This window comes from Periplaneta americana, chromosome 3 (assembly GCF_040183065.1).
Source record: "Periplaneta americana isolate PAMFEO1 chromosome 3, P.americana_PAMFEO1_priV1, whole genome shotgun sequence".
Classification (NCBI taxonomy): Eukaryota; Metazoa; Arthropoda; class Insecta; order Blattodea; family Blattidae; genus Periplaneta; species Periplaneta americana.
Window position 1 is genome coordinate 47,581,443 of NC_091119.1, and position 15,728 is coordinate 47,597,170.

General features: G+C 43.3%; 1 protein-coding gene across 1 annotated transcript in view; it reads left to right on the plus strand.

Annotated features, from left to right (window-relative positions):
• The window catches only part of LOC138697017 (gustatory receptor for sugar taste 64f-like), a 70,272-nt gene that overhangs the window by 25,711 nt on the left and 28,833 nt on the right, over window positions 1–15,728 (plus strand). Inside the window, exon 3 of the mRNA XM_069822610.1 lies at window positions 6,327–6,595. Within this exon, the coding sequence (XP_069678711.1) occupies window positions 6,327–6,595 (269 nt within the window). The remainder of the gene's footprint in view (window positions 1–6,326; window positions 6,596–15,728) is intronic.

Below are 15,728 nucleotides of genomic sequence, written 5' to 3' on the forward strand. Positions count from 1 at the left end.
AAATCTGCATAACGACGTACTGAGTATAGTGGTATAGCGTACAGTGGGTGAGGGTACTGTAGAATGAATTCCAACAAATACGCAAAGGAAAACGCTCTGGATTTGAAGGTTCTGATGAATAATTTGGTTTTCATACAAACCTATTTTCAAACTGTGTCTGAAACTATTACACGGTTAGAAAATTCAGAGAAATAGATGCCGGAAGTCCTCATATTAGTTGAGGAAATGACACAGAGAATTGAGACAATTTTACCGGTTACTGAACGTGTAAAACAGAAGTGGAAATCAATTTTATGTAAAAATAACTGATATGGAGCATTGTGTAATATAAACAGCAAATTAGTGGACATAGAGTCGCCCGAGAATAAAGGACTGTCTCTTAGGACTGCAATGATGTTAGGTTTTTTCGTTTTGCTCTTATAAAGTCATACAACATAGAGCGCAGCCTGTCACAGTACAAACTGTGTTTGGTAGACAGCTGAAAAAGATTTACGTTTGAGACACTGAAAATGTATCTTGTAGTACATTGCAATTCGGTACTGTAACTGCACTTCCTAAAGACCAGGAATAAGATAAATGAAGAAATTAAAATTGCTACATGTTTATTTCCACCATTAACACTGTGTATAATTAAACAGAAATGTTTATAAAAGACAAGAGAATAAATGCTTTTCACATTCTTTTGACATTGTCATTGTGTAATGTATATTTACTTTCAGAATGTCCATATATGTGCGTTTCCCCATACTACCGTACTCTATTCTAAATAGCAACTTGTTACCTCAACACATCTCTACCTTTCACTACCTGCAGCGAATCAACAGCCTATAGTACAAGCACAGTAAACTTATTGTATCGTGTCCAAAGTCTCGAAGCCTGGATATGATATATGATATGACATGACATGACATGACATGACATGACATGACATGATATAAGATATGTGATATGATATCGTATTTTATATGATATGATGCGATATGATATGATATGAAGCGATACGATATGATATATGATATGATATGATATTATATGATATGAAGCGATACGATATGATATATGATATGATATGATATGATATGATATGAAGCGATACGATACGATATATATGATATGATATATGATATGTTATGATGCGATACGATGTGATATATTATATGATATATGATATGATGCGATATGATATGATATGATATATGATATGATATGACATGATATGAAGCGATACGATATGATATATGATATGATATGATCCGATACAATACGATATATATGATATGTTATGTTGCGGTGATATATGATATGATACGATACGATACCATTATGATATATGATATGATATAATATGATATGATATATAATATGATACGATATATGATATGATATGATATGATATGATATGATATGATATGATATGATATATGATATGATATGATATATGATATGATGTGATACGATACGATATGATATACGATATGATATATATTTGATGTCAACATTTACATCCATGTAACGTGAACCTCACAATTTTATATCCAGTGCCACAATTACATTAATTGAGGGCTTTGCCGGAAGGCGGATAGATTAAAACGCGCTTCTTCGGGAAAACGGTTTAAAATGTAGTGAATAATTATAGTAGCGAAATTTTGTTTTGATTGTACTGTACATACCTGCAGGACAGGGCTGCGTGCGTGTATAACATTTTATTCAGGTGCGTTTTAAAATCTTAGATTGCATGTATCTCAATTCGCCATATTGACGTATACGCCCTTTTTCCCGCAAACCCCTCAATTACAGATACATCTTTTGTAGACGCTCTTATAATTTAACTTTCGACCCCATTTATTGTAAATTGATCAAATTCGTTTAATATTTGTATGCAATATATGGGCGTGTGGTTTTACTTCTCATAAGTGTTTTGTTTTTCCAATGTCAGTGATATCAAATCATCACATATTTTAATTGTTATTGGGGTCAACGTCTCAACTCTCATTATCAGGCTTCGGTCCTGGGCACAGAAACGCATGAAGTTCAGAACGCACGGAAAATAGTGTTGTTGGTCTAGTCGAGTGGGAGATGGAGCGCGCCGTTACTTCGTGTCTCAACATGTAAACAGTCCGTCACAGTACGGCACAAAATATATTTCACCCTGTACAGATGCAGTATATACAGTACATTCCTAGTGTAGACAATAAATGTCTACCATTAAAGTATTAACGTGAGTTGTAACCTTCAATCAGGTGTCCCTACGCCGAAGCCTGTTACACGTACCGCAGCCAAGCAGCAATACACACAACGGTAATGCACATTACGGACTCACCTGTGCTTTTGCAGTCGGGTGACTGCACACGGGTCATGACGTCATTTATACTCCGTGCACTCTAAACCTCATACTGGTTACTCTGTGTCCCTAGGCCGAAGCCTGCTCATTATAAAGGAACTCTGAAGTCTAGACTAGACATTACAGTTAATGACGGATTTATTATTTCATCGATCCAATTTATTTTATTTCAGTACATAACGTACCTAAATGTATTAATTCTATGTGTTATATTTCCGCTATGTCGACTGCTAGCTGGTGTGATGTCAGCGCCAACTCTAGGGAAAAATCAGAATCTCACGCTCAAGCTGGTTTGAAGGTCATTGAAATCAGTCCTTCTACATCAAAGGTACCGACGCGAAGTGTCCATACTTATAATTACTGATACGCTGATGAGACTAGGAGAATGAAACAATTTTTTTCTACACTTCCGGAAGGATCAGACGAAGGAGTAGACCTAAGAATAGATGATGTGAATAATATGTTCAGCGGAATTTGGGAAAATTTGGATTACGGAGTTGTAAGGAGCTGTCGGCAGATAGAGATGAATACAGGAGAGCTATAGAGGAAGCGAAGGCCCACCATGGGGTGTAGTACCATGCAAGAAAAGGAGAAAGAAAACGATGACAATACCCTTGAATAATTCATTAAACGAGTATAAACGGTGATATCCACACAATGATACAGGAACGATTTGTTGGGAAACACGTTTAAGGAGAATTTAAATATCGTGTGAAATAGGGAAGGGCAAAACACAACTCGAATAGGATAAAAAAGAAAGTAAGAGATAAAAGACAGAAAACAGAAATTCAGAAAAAATAAAAAAGGAGCATAAAGGGCAGGTTAAAGGGAAAAGCAAAAGTGAACGAGGAGTGGAGATAGAAATAAATAAGACTAGTAACAGTAATTGCAATTAGTTCTGTCACAGTGATAGAAAACGCTTTCCGTCACTTTTAAGTATCCTACCTTGTTTTCAAAGCGTCTCCAATTAGCAGCGCTTGTGTGTATGCTGTTATTGCGGAGCTGGTGTCGACGAATACCAGCTTGTCAGTGTTATCTGTCTCTTCCCATCAGACAAAGAAGTCTAATTGTGCGCACGCGCAATGGAATGAGGAAAATTATAAGCTGTCAGGTCGAATTTGGCTACAAAAAACTGCGGGACGATCGTCCGGAAAGCAAAGCTCCGGGTGTTTTGATTTAAATAACAGGTAATGTTTATGAAATTACTGGTTGAGTAGGTATTTATGTTTGTACTGTCTGAAGTCTTTTATTAGAGTATGTAACGCGATTATGAGGGGAGGGAAGAGAGGAGATGGCTGCTCGGCATTTTCTAACTTCGCGATTAAATGAGATCGTGTCAACCCAGACAAGAGAAGAATTAGACGCTTTTCAAACAAAAGTTGATGGAAGTTTACTTTCTTGTACAGTGTGTGCACAAAATGTCTCCAATTCTTTCAAGCTCACTTCAAAATTTTATTAGGCATAAAGTTAAACACTACAAAACATTTACGTGATGTTTCCTTCATGAGATTTTCACAACGCAGTAGTTTATGTTATTACCTCTAAAACAGAATTAACCTCCAAAATATGCATTTTTATGCACCTATAGCATTCTATTAAAGTAATGTATTGCAGTGAAATATACGTTCTGAGTAAAGGAAAACAAAATATGCTTTTATGCTGATACAATCATCTCATCTCATCTCATCTCATCTCATCTCATCTCATCTCATCTCATCTCATCTCATCTCATCTCATCTCATCTCATCTCATCTCATCTCATCTCATCTCATCTCATCTCATCTCATCTCATCTCATCTCATCTCATCTCATCTCATCTCATATACAGTTTGACTAGTAGACACTTTGTTTTTCAGCATTAACTTCCAATGATTGTATGAGAAGATTCGAAGAGAACGTCAGGATGTAGACCTTCGACTCCCCCTTCTACCAATAATGCATAACACAATGTCAATACGGCGGTTGCTGTCGTCTGCGATACAACGAACTTTTCTGTTGAATTTCGAGTTCGTTTTTTTTTTCCTGATTATTATATGCTTATGTAAGTTGTTTTAACTCTCGCTAAGTGGTTTTATATTTTATTTTATCAGTATTAGTTATTATTTTATTATTGTTAATATTTATGTTTTATTATTATTATTATTATCATTATTATTATTAATTAATTTGTATTACTATCTTTGTATTACCTCCGTTACTGTTATTCTATTATTATTATTATTATTACTACTACTATTATTTCTATTATCAACATTATTATTGATGTCTGTAAAATTTATGTAGACTCTACTGAACTGTACCCGAGCACGAGCATATGCTCATTTCAGGTATCTATTCAAATGTACCATTTCAAATGTAAATAATGAATAAATTTGAATTTGAATTGGAATATATCATATCATTTCATTTCGTATCATATATCATATCTTATCATATCATATCACATCATATCATATCATCTTATCTCTCATCCCACATCTCATCTCATCTCATCTCATCTCATCTCATCTCATCTCATCTCATCTCATCTCATCTCATCTCATCTCATCTCATTGGAATATATCATATCATTTCATTTCGTATCATATATCATATCTTATCATATCATATCACATCATATCATATCATCTTATCTCTCATCCCACATCTCACTTCTCTCATCTCATCTCATCTCATCTCATCTCATCTCATCTCATCTCATCTCATCTCATCTCATCTCATCTCATCTCATCTCATCTCTCACACCTCATTTCCTCACACCTCTTCGCGTCTCATTCACTTTATTACTGCAAACTTTAGTGTTTAGTGGTAAAGAAGAATTATCATCACGGGTACAGTCATCCTTTCCTACTTTTTCATTAGGAACAGCAATACACTTTGCAGTAATATACTGAATTCGAAAATGACATCACCTTTAAGAGAATTGCGACTTCGATTGTTTATCCCCTGTACTCTTCATATTCTAGAGACGAAAAGCAGTCTTTTTGACAATCGACTTTTGGAAGTAGTAAATATCTGAAGCCCCTTCACACACTATTATATACAATTTACAAAATATGTAGACTAAATACCTTTCATTACAATACACAACACTGTACATATTAGTGCTAATAACGTTCGATCAATGTAGGCGTATATTCTTTACATAGTGTAAATAGTAAAAGTAGTTTAACTTAGTGTACATGTATGTACAGTAGTATCAAAAACCGGACCGACCCTTGTAGCTGATTTCAGAGCCTTGTTCACTCCAGAGCACGATAGACAGGTAACTAAGACTTTCGTGGTTTGAATCCTGCCTGGGAAGGAAACTTTTTTTTGTTCCTTATTCAAATTTATTCCCAATACTTTTTGATTGCTAGTAAAATTCATGTTCTGGGAATAATAAGTTAAATAAGTAGTAAAATATCGCTGCATATGCTCTACGTATTGAGTTTCGTGACTATGTACATCGAAGTTGAGAATTTTTTAGCTTCCTACAACTTCACTGGCGAATTTTTACAATTTAACTTGTCGACTGCTGATTGTTTCTCAATTGACATTGTAGCCTGGTTTGTTACAAATCGTTTTACGCCACTGTGAACTTTCTATCGCTTCTTATTCTCGAATTACACTGTCTCGGCTGCTGCGCGATTCGCCAATTTTTGCATCAACTTCTTTCCTCCCGCATATCACTAGATGATGTCACCCTCTCCAATTCAAGGTCACGTTGGATACATTGTCCCTTCGTCTGTCGATCACCGTTTGCTTCATTGGGAATATATATCATGTAGCTTAGAAATTATATCCGCGACAAAACTGACCTCTAAATGTAGCGGTCGACTTTCTGTCTGGAATGGCACCCTAGTGGTGGACTGAATTTATAGACGTCAGGAAGGTGCCGGAATAGCGTTCCTTCTTAATCATTCTGTATAGATACCCATGCCCATGGAAGATTCATGGATTAAATTCTGCATTTCTAATAACCGGTACATCACTGTATGGACAGGTGCGTGGAAGAACACTCACCATCATGGAAGTAACCCGCAAAGTGAGTGGCAGCTCTACGAAACAACCCATGCCTTTGACTTCGCTGGCACTGTTAAGGTCGGAGTTGAAGGCGACATATGGGCTCACCGCGAGGGTACAGCCCCTGGACCTGCAGGATTGGCAGAAGAACTCCATGCGCCAGATTATGCGTCCCATGCTCCTGGTGGCGCAGTGCTTCGCCCTCTGCCCCGTTCAAGGAGTAACCAGCTCCAATGTCCACGACTTGAGGTATTTCATATACATAGATTAATAACAGTAATTATACATTATCTTTATTATTATTGTTATAAAAACAATAATACCAGGTATTTTACTTGGTGTTCCACCATTGCACACAACACTGCCGAACAAAGTGATGTACGAGTTCAAGGCATGATCATTTGAAATAAAATTTAGTGCTACAGTATTTGTTACACGTATTTTACAGTTACCTACTATTTCAAATTCGGTGGCTGTAAGGCTCCATTCACCACATTTTGTAGCTCAGCGCTACCGAGGTATTCTTTCATGCGGGCTGGTCGGGTTTGATCCCCGACCTGGACGTCATAGGCATTTCTGGTTGATAAAATAGAAGTTGTAGAGAGTTTCTCTCGGGGTACTTCCGTTTATTTCATATTCCAGCAACGCACTTTCCGTCCCCCTCATTTCGTCTATTACCTTGGTTAAAAGTAGACTGGGGTGAAATGATGGCAGTAGAATTTCAGGGCTTGGAGCTCGGGACCCTAATAGTCATCTAGGGATGGGACCTGACTTTCTCTCCAATGAGGCAGGATAGGGTTCGCGAATACCATCTAGTTTGTCGGGCTGGAATAATTCTCTCACATATAGGGCGCAGAATGGACCAATAATTACTTAGGCGCATGGATCCATCCCCGTTCCGACCCTTGAAAAGTCCATTCTTCTATTTTAAAATTTTGTATTTAATTTACTTTTTAATTCATATGTGACTGCATCAAGTTGTAAGTGTATATATATATATATATATATATATATATATATATATATATATATATATAATCAATTACTTACGACCTACTGGAATCATTGTTCGTTGTTCTACCTGTATAACCTATACAAGATGAATCATAAGCCTAGACCACTTTATCGTGCACATAACACACAGAACTTTCTCCGTCGAAATCACGCAAAGGATTTTATTTCCATTCACAATCTGTCGCCCTCAGCCACCGGCGTAGCTCAATCGGCTTGATATCAACCAATGACCCTGTACTCAGTTATCAAAAGTAGGAACGTTTTGCGAACTTCTTCAGGAGTAAAGTTGTGAAAAGCTTAAGGACTTAAGCCACTTACTTATTTATGGCTTTTAAGGAACCCGGAGGTTTATTTCCGCCCTAACATAAGCTCGCCATCGGTCCCTATCCTGTGCGAGATTAATTCAGCCTCTATCATCATATGCCACCTCCCTCAAATCCATTTTAATATTATCCTCCCATCTACGTCTCGGCCTCCCTAAAGGTCTTTTTCCCTCCGGCCTCCCAACTAGCACTCTGTATGCATTTCTGAATTCGCCCATTCGTACTACATGCCCTGCCCATCTCAAACATTTGGATTTAATGTTCCTAACTATGTCAGGTGAACAATACAATGCGTGCAGTTCTGTGTTGTGTAACTTTCTCCATTCTCCTGTAACTTCATCTCTCTTAGCCCAAATATTTTCCTAAGAACCTTATTCTCAAAGACTCTTAACTTCTGTCCCTCTCTCAAAGTGAGAGTCCAAACTTCACAGCCATACAGAACAACCGGTAATATAACTGTTTTATAAATTCTAACTTTCAGATTTCTTGACAGCAGATTAGATGACAAAAGCTTCTCAACCGAATAATAACAGGAATTTCCCATATTTATTCTGCGTTTAATTTCCTCCGGAGTGTCATTCATATTTGTTACTGTTGCTCCAAGATATTTGAATATTTCCACCACTTCGAAGGATAAATCTCCAATTTTTATAGTTCCATTTCGTACAATATTCGGATCACGAGCCATAATCATATATAGTTTGTCTGTTCGGAATTTACTTCCAAACCTATCGTTTTACGTGCTTCAAGTAAAATATCCATATTTTCCCTAATCGTATGTGGATTTTCTCCTAACATATTCCGTCATCCGCATAAACAAGGAGCTGATGTAACCCGTTCAATTCCAAACCCTCTCTGTTATCCTGGAATTTCCTAATGACATACTCTAGAGCAAAGTTAAAAAGTAAAGGTGATAGTGCATCTCCTTGCTTTAGCCCGCAGTGATTTGGAAAATCATCTCACAGAAACTGGCCTATATGGACTCTGTTGTACGTTTCACTCAGATACATTTTAATTAATCGAACTAATTTTTCGGAATACCAACTTCTATAAGAATATTATTTAAACTTCCCTTTTAACAAAGTCATCATTTATTAAATATATATTTGAATGTGATTTGATTAGTATGGAGTTAATGAAAGTTTTACGGATGCATTTTGATACTAACACATCTGTACTTAATACATAATGTCCATTGTGATTCTTCCAGAATTATATTTTCACATGAGCGAGAAATATTAGGTAAATTGTATGTGGAGCCCTTTCATTCAGGAACAAGACTTTTCTTACGTATTATAATACTGTAACTTTATTTACAAAACGACAATGTCATTTTATTATCTCAACAATAATTATCACTCTCTACAATTTAATTTCACTCCCGTCAACAATGGGATTTGCTCTCCGCACAGCAACACAGCGTTCGTTTTTGCACTCCACAAACGACAATGACAATTTACTTGGACTATTATGAACAACAATGAACTGTTAATCTTAACTAATATTCACAAAGCACTATATACAACACAGAACTGTCAGTTCTCAGTTCACAGCTCGTTTGTCTTGGCTAGTTCTTCTAGCTCAGTCACTCGCGTTCACAGAATCTCGAACCCCAGACCTTCAGAGACGATCCGCTGCACTTCGAACTCAGGTCCCCAACTGCGGTCCACTGCACACGAACTCCGGGCTTCAGGCTCCACAGTTACGGACACAACTCAAGTCGCGCTCTGGTCTCGAAGCTGGCTTCACTGCTACACAAGACTGTCTGGCTTGCTCTCCACTGACTTTAACAACACTGCCTTACCGACTGACTGACTGACTTTCACTTGCGTCTTTTTTTTTTTTTATAACCCAAACTATAGTTTCTAGAGAGTTCGCGATGTCGCGAACAATCCACAGACGCCCAGACTTCACTGGGTTTCTCCGCTCAGTCACCAGCTGCTACTTCCACTCTCTTCCGCGGCCCAGAATGCCGCCGTTTCTCCTCTCCTCTCCATGCCGCGCGCAGCCCCCCCCCCAGTGCACCGTGGAGCCCGTGTCGACTCCCGCGCGACCTGCCCTCTTACGGGACGCGTGTTCGAGTCTCGAGGTGGCTGTCACATTGCTCCCTCCTTAGGGCTGCTCATCCCGGGCAGTCCCTTGGTAGGCTGCTAATCGGTCCAGATGCACCACCATCATCTTCCCTCGGGGTTGTCGCTGGATGCAGTACACCACATCGTTGATCCGGGTCACCACGCGGTATGGTCCATCCCAGGCACGCTGCAGTTTTGGTGATTTTCCTTTGGTCCTGGTAGGTCGATACATCCACACCAAGTCGCCCTCCTGGAATCCTGCAGAGTTGGCTAATCTGTCGTAGCGCACTTTCGTCCTGTCGCTGGCCATCTTGAGGTGCTTTCTGGCCAGTTGGTGGACTCCAACTTCTCAGTGAGTTCTGCCACATAGTCAGTTGCTGGCTGGTCGTAGCTGGGTGGCGTGCCAAACAGCAGATCACAGGGCAGGCGCAGCTCTCTCCCGAAGACCATGTTTGCAGGTGCCATCCCTGTTGTATCGTGGACCGAAGCTCTGTAGGCCAAGAGGAACAGTGGAACTCTGGCATCCCAGTCTCGCTGATGTTTGGACACCACCTTCCGCAGGTGCACCACGGTTTTGATGTATCGTTCCACCATGCCGTCGGACTGCGGGTAGAGGGGAGTAGTCCTGGTTTTATGCACCCACAGACATTCGAACAATTCTCCCATCAGGTTGGATTCGAAGTTGCGCCCCTGATCACTATGCAATTACCATAGCACCCCAAATCGGCAGATGAAGTTGTCAAGCAGCGCGTCTGCCACCGTTGAAGCCTCTTGGTTGGGAATCGCGCACACCTCTGGCCATTTTGTGAAGTAATCCATGGCGACTAGCAGGTAGCGGTTCCCGCGATCCGTGACCGGGAACGGTCCAGCAACGTCGATGGCGATCCTCTCAAAAGAAGCTCCTACGTTGTACTGCTGCATGGCTCCCCTGCTGCGTGTCCTTGGTCCGCGACTGGCTGCACAGATGTCGCATCTTCGGCACCATTGTTCCGAGTCGATTCTCTGATGCAACCAGTAGAACCTCTGCCTTAACTTGTCCAGCGTCTTGTTCGCTCCCAGGTGGCCTCCAGTCACTCCAGCATGAGTCTCCTCCAGCACTTCCTTCACCTTGCTTCTGGGCAGGAAAAGTTCGTCTATGAGAGTCCTTCTATCGGCCGACTCACAAATCCTCTTCAGGATACCGTCTTTGACAGTGAAGGATTCCCACTGGGCCCAGTAGCTTTTGTAAGTGGTGCTTCGGTTGGCGATATCGGCCCATACTGGTCTCTCGCCGGACCCCACATCACGAAGTATCTGTCTCCATGTTTGGGTCCTCCAGCTGCTCCCTCCTTATGGTGGCGTTATCCCACCCTGGGCTCGGCTGGGCTGCAATTGCTCGGATTGCGTGAGCGCTATCCCGCTCTTCTACTTTCAGGCAGTGTTTGCAGCCATCTGGGCCCGGGCGTCGTGATAAGGCATCAGCGTTGGAATGTTTCTTCCTTTGGCGGTGTTCGGAGGTGAAGTTGTACTCCTGCAGTCGTTGAACCCAACGGGCGGTCTGCCCCTCCAGATTCTTGAAGCCCAATAGCCAGGTGAGTGCAGAAATGTCTGTCCTCAGATGGAATTCCTGGCCATACAAATATTTATGGAAATGCTTTAGGGCTTCCACAATGGCAAGATGTTCTCTACGTGTCACGCAGTTGTTTCTCTCAGCCTTGGATAATGTTCGGCTGAAGTAGGCAATCACCCACTCTTGCCCGTCCTGTTCCTGAGAGAGTACCTCGCCGATGCCTACGTTGCTAGCGTCCGCGTCGAGTGTGAACTTCCTTCCAGGGATGGGGTATCGCAGTACAGGAGCTGTGCAGAGCGCCTTTTTCAGCGACTGGAAGGATGACTGCACCTCGTCCGTCCATTGGAATTGTCGTTTCTCCTCGGTCAGCTGGGTTAGAAGCTTAGCGATGTTGGCGTACCCAGCTACAAACCTTCTGTAATAAGTGCAGAGGCCGAGAAAGCGGCACAACTCCTGTTTGTCCCTCGGTCTCGGCCATCCTCTGACGGCTTGTAGCTTCTCCGAGTCCGTGGCCACTCCGTTGGTTCCTATTACGTGCCCCAGGTAGCTGAACTTCTTCTGAAACAGATGATATTTCTTCGGGTTCAACTTCAGCCTGGCTTGTCACAGTCTCTCGGACACTTTCCTCAGGTTCGACAGTTATTCGCCGAATGTCTTGCCGACCACGATGACGTCATGAAGGTACAGCAAACAGGTGTCGTATGTCAGGCCTCTCATTACGAACTCCATTAGTCTCTGGAATGTAGCCGGGGCGTTGCAGAGGCCGAACGGCATAACGGTGAACTGCCATAGTCCGTGGCCTGTAGAGCATGCCGTTTTCTCCTTGTCCTCAGGATGTAGCGCCACCTGCCAGTATCCTGACTTGAGATCCAAAGTCGAGAACCACTCTGCTCCGGCCAGGATGTCCAAGGTGTCGTCAATTCGTGGAAGGGGATACAGGCCTTCTGTAATCCACGCAGAAATGCAGGTCCCCATTCTTCTTCTTCACCAGCACCACAGGTGATGACCAAGGGCTGTCGGATTCCTCGATGACCACTCTTCCTTTCATTCCCTCCGGTTGGCTGTCAATCTCCCTCTGTTTAACTAGAGGGACGCGTCGAGGAGGTATTCTGATAGGGCGAGCATTTCCGGTGAGGATGCGGTGATGAACTTTCTCCGTTCTCCCGTAGTCATTTTCAGACAGACTGAACACGTCCTGAAATTCTGTCAGGAGATCATGGACTTGTCTTCTTTCTCCTTTACTTAAATTCTCCGCCAATTCTCGAGCCAGCTCTTTCAGTGATGGGTCTAAATCTGGACGTGGTCGGTGATACTCCTCGTTATCTGCCAGAGTTGTCACAGGCACCATCGGCTCGACGCTACCTAGTACAGTTCCACTAGGCACCTCGTTGTCCCAATTGGTGACATTCAGGACCCTCACCAGTACCACCTTCTGATTCTGATGTGGATCTGGCCACATAAACCCCATCTATCGGAGTTGTTTGCGAATCGAGGAGCAGGTCTCTCTTAAGTTATCCGTCCAGTCTTGCCGTCACCACCATCTCGCAGCCTGCCGGGATTGTCACATGATTCTCCAAGGTGAGTCTGCTGGTAATGGATTGGTCTTCGACGTCCCTCAGGAACACTTCATCCTGACCAAAACGGAGGATATGGCGCCGGACGTCCACCGTTGCATCGAAGATCCGCATGGCGTCGAGTCCCAGAATGACGTCTTCAGTAATGTTGGCGACGAACACCCACATCTCCAGTCTTCTCTTCCCCAAGATCAAATCCAGGAAAACCTCTTTCTGGATGGGCAGGCTCTCGCCAAAGGCAGTACGTAGCTCATAACGGCGCAGCGGCGTCCTCCCAGGTAGGCCACGCACGACTTCCGGTCTGGCGATGGTGAGCGACGCCCCGGTGTCTACCAGTACTCTGCATGGGCGGCCTCTTATCCATCCGTCAGCAATCAGCCTATCGTCGCATCTTCTGTTCACCGTCTTCAAGATCAGCCGAGGGGATGGTGATGACGGCGCCGACGTGCCCCTCATCGCATCGGCCCCTTTTAGTTTTTCCTGTTTGTGACCAGATCGGTCACAGTCCCTCCTCAGGTGTCCAGGTTCGCCGCAGGACCAGCAGGTGGGCACTCCTCGTCTTCGTCGCTCGGGTGATTTCGATTGACGCTCCTAATTCGGTGTGAAGCCGAGACGTTCGCCGTCAACTTGGCTGCCTCCATCCTGAGGGCCGCCGCCCGAGCTGCGTTGATGGTGCGATGCTCTGCCAAGAGTAGCTGTTGTCTGATTTCGGGGTCTCGAACTCCGCTGCTGAAGGTGTAGGCCGCCTCTCCAGCGATGAAGTCATTAGGTAGGCCCCTGAGGGCCTTATGGGCCAGTTGTTCCACCGCCATTGCAAATTCTTGCAGGGACTCGCCTGACTGTTGGACCCTCGTTTTTAGTTGGGTCCTGAATGCTGCCGCAAGTTGATGGTCACTATAACGTCCCTCCAAGGCCGCCATTATCTCAGCTGCTGTCCCATCTTCTGGAACGCTGTGAAGAATCTCCGACGCCTGTCCCTGAAGCGCGGCCAGCACCTGAATAGTTTTCTCTGCTGGCGTCCACCATTGTGCTCTGCGATGGCCTCGAACTGGCGACGGAATATCGCCCAAGACGTCGTACCTTCGAACTTCGGCGTCTTGACGTTGTAATGTCTGGCTAAAGGCGATGGTTCCGCAGGGCCATTACATGAGGTCCTCAAATCTGTCGTCGATCCTTCCACGGCCCGTTGAACTTCCTCGGGAATTATCTGTTTCTGTTCTCTAGCGTCGCGATCCAACAAGGCGAGAATGTGCTTGTTTTCTTCAGCATGTCGGTCCATTAACGCGAGTATGTGCTTGTTTTCCTCGGCGTGTTTGTCCATCACCTCACTCGTCTTGTCCAGCAACTCGCTCGTCTGCTCTTGACGAAGCTCGAGATCGCGGAATTTTGCCGTCAAAATGGTCTACGTCCTGTCTCAACACGGCTACTGTCTCGTTTATAGTTGTAAAATTCTGGTTAATTTATGCAAATCAGCCTTAAGTTCGTCTTTCACGATGGCGAAAATTCCGTCTACGTGGGCCGAAACGCTTTCAATTTTCGTAGTGACGTCATCTTTCACTCCGCTTATGTCACTTTTCATCTCCGTTTTCACTTCACTTATGTCACTTTTCATCTCCGTTTTCACTTCACTTATATCGTTCTTCACCTCAGTGATGTGCTTGTTCATGTTATCTTTCACTTCACTGATATCGTTCTTCATTTCTGCTTTTACTTCACTTATGTCTTTTTCACTTCAGCTTTCATTTCCGCGATGGCTTGCAGGATTTGCTGTAGGTTCTCCATTATGTCGATAGTGTCCCGATTGTGACACCAGTGTAACTTTATTTAAAAAACAACAATGCCATTTTATTATCTCAACAATAATTATCACTCTCTACAATTTAATTTCACTCCCGTCAACAATGGGATTTGCTCTCCGCACAGCAACACAGCTTTCGTTATTGCACTTCACAAACGACAATGACAATTTACTTGGACTATTACGAACAACAATGAACTGTTAATCTTAACTAATATTCACAAAGCACTATTTACAACACAGAACTGTCAGTTCTCAGTTCACAGCTCGTTTGTCTTGGCTAGTTCTTCTAGCTCAGTCACTCGCGTTCACAGAATCTCGAACCCCAGACCTTCAGAGACGATCCGCTGCACTTCGAACTCAGATCCCCAACTGCGGTCCGCTGCACTCGAACTCCGGGCTTCTGTCTCCACAGTTACGGACACAACTCAAGTCGCGCTCTGGTCTCGAAGCTGGCTTCACTGCTACACAAGACTGTCTGGCTTGCTCTCCACTGACTTTAACAACACTGCCTTACCGACTGACTGACTTTCACTTGAGTCTCTTCTTTTATAACCCAAACTATATTTTCTACAGAGTTCGCGATGTCGCGAACAATCGACAGACGCCCAGACTTCGCTGGATTTCTCCGCTCAGTCACCAGCTGCTACTTCCACTCTCTTCCGCGGCCCAGACTGCCGCCGTTTCTCCTCTCCTCTCCATGCCGCGCGCCGCCCTCCCCCACCAGTGCACCGTGGAGCCCGTGTCGACTCCCGCGCGACCTGCCCTCTTGCGGGACGCGTGTTCGAGTCTCGAGGTGGCTGTCATAATACTATGGTTCGGGCCTTCAGCTTTTCTTCCCTTTCCAAGGAACATAAGCTAAGGTTTTATATTGTCCTTAATTCACCCCTGTCGGTTTTGAGCCAGTGGAACTCGACTAGTGACAAGCGTGATAAACATTGGACCACCCAGAACTACCACAATGTGGGACTAAGCTCACCGGCTCTGGCCAGAGAAGAACATCACAGGGGAAGCTGTTAATGGGGTTGTAGTGGAACTGATGAGAGGTTGAC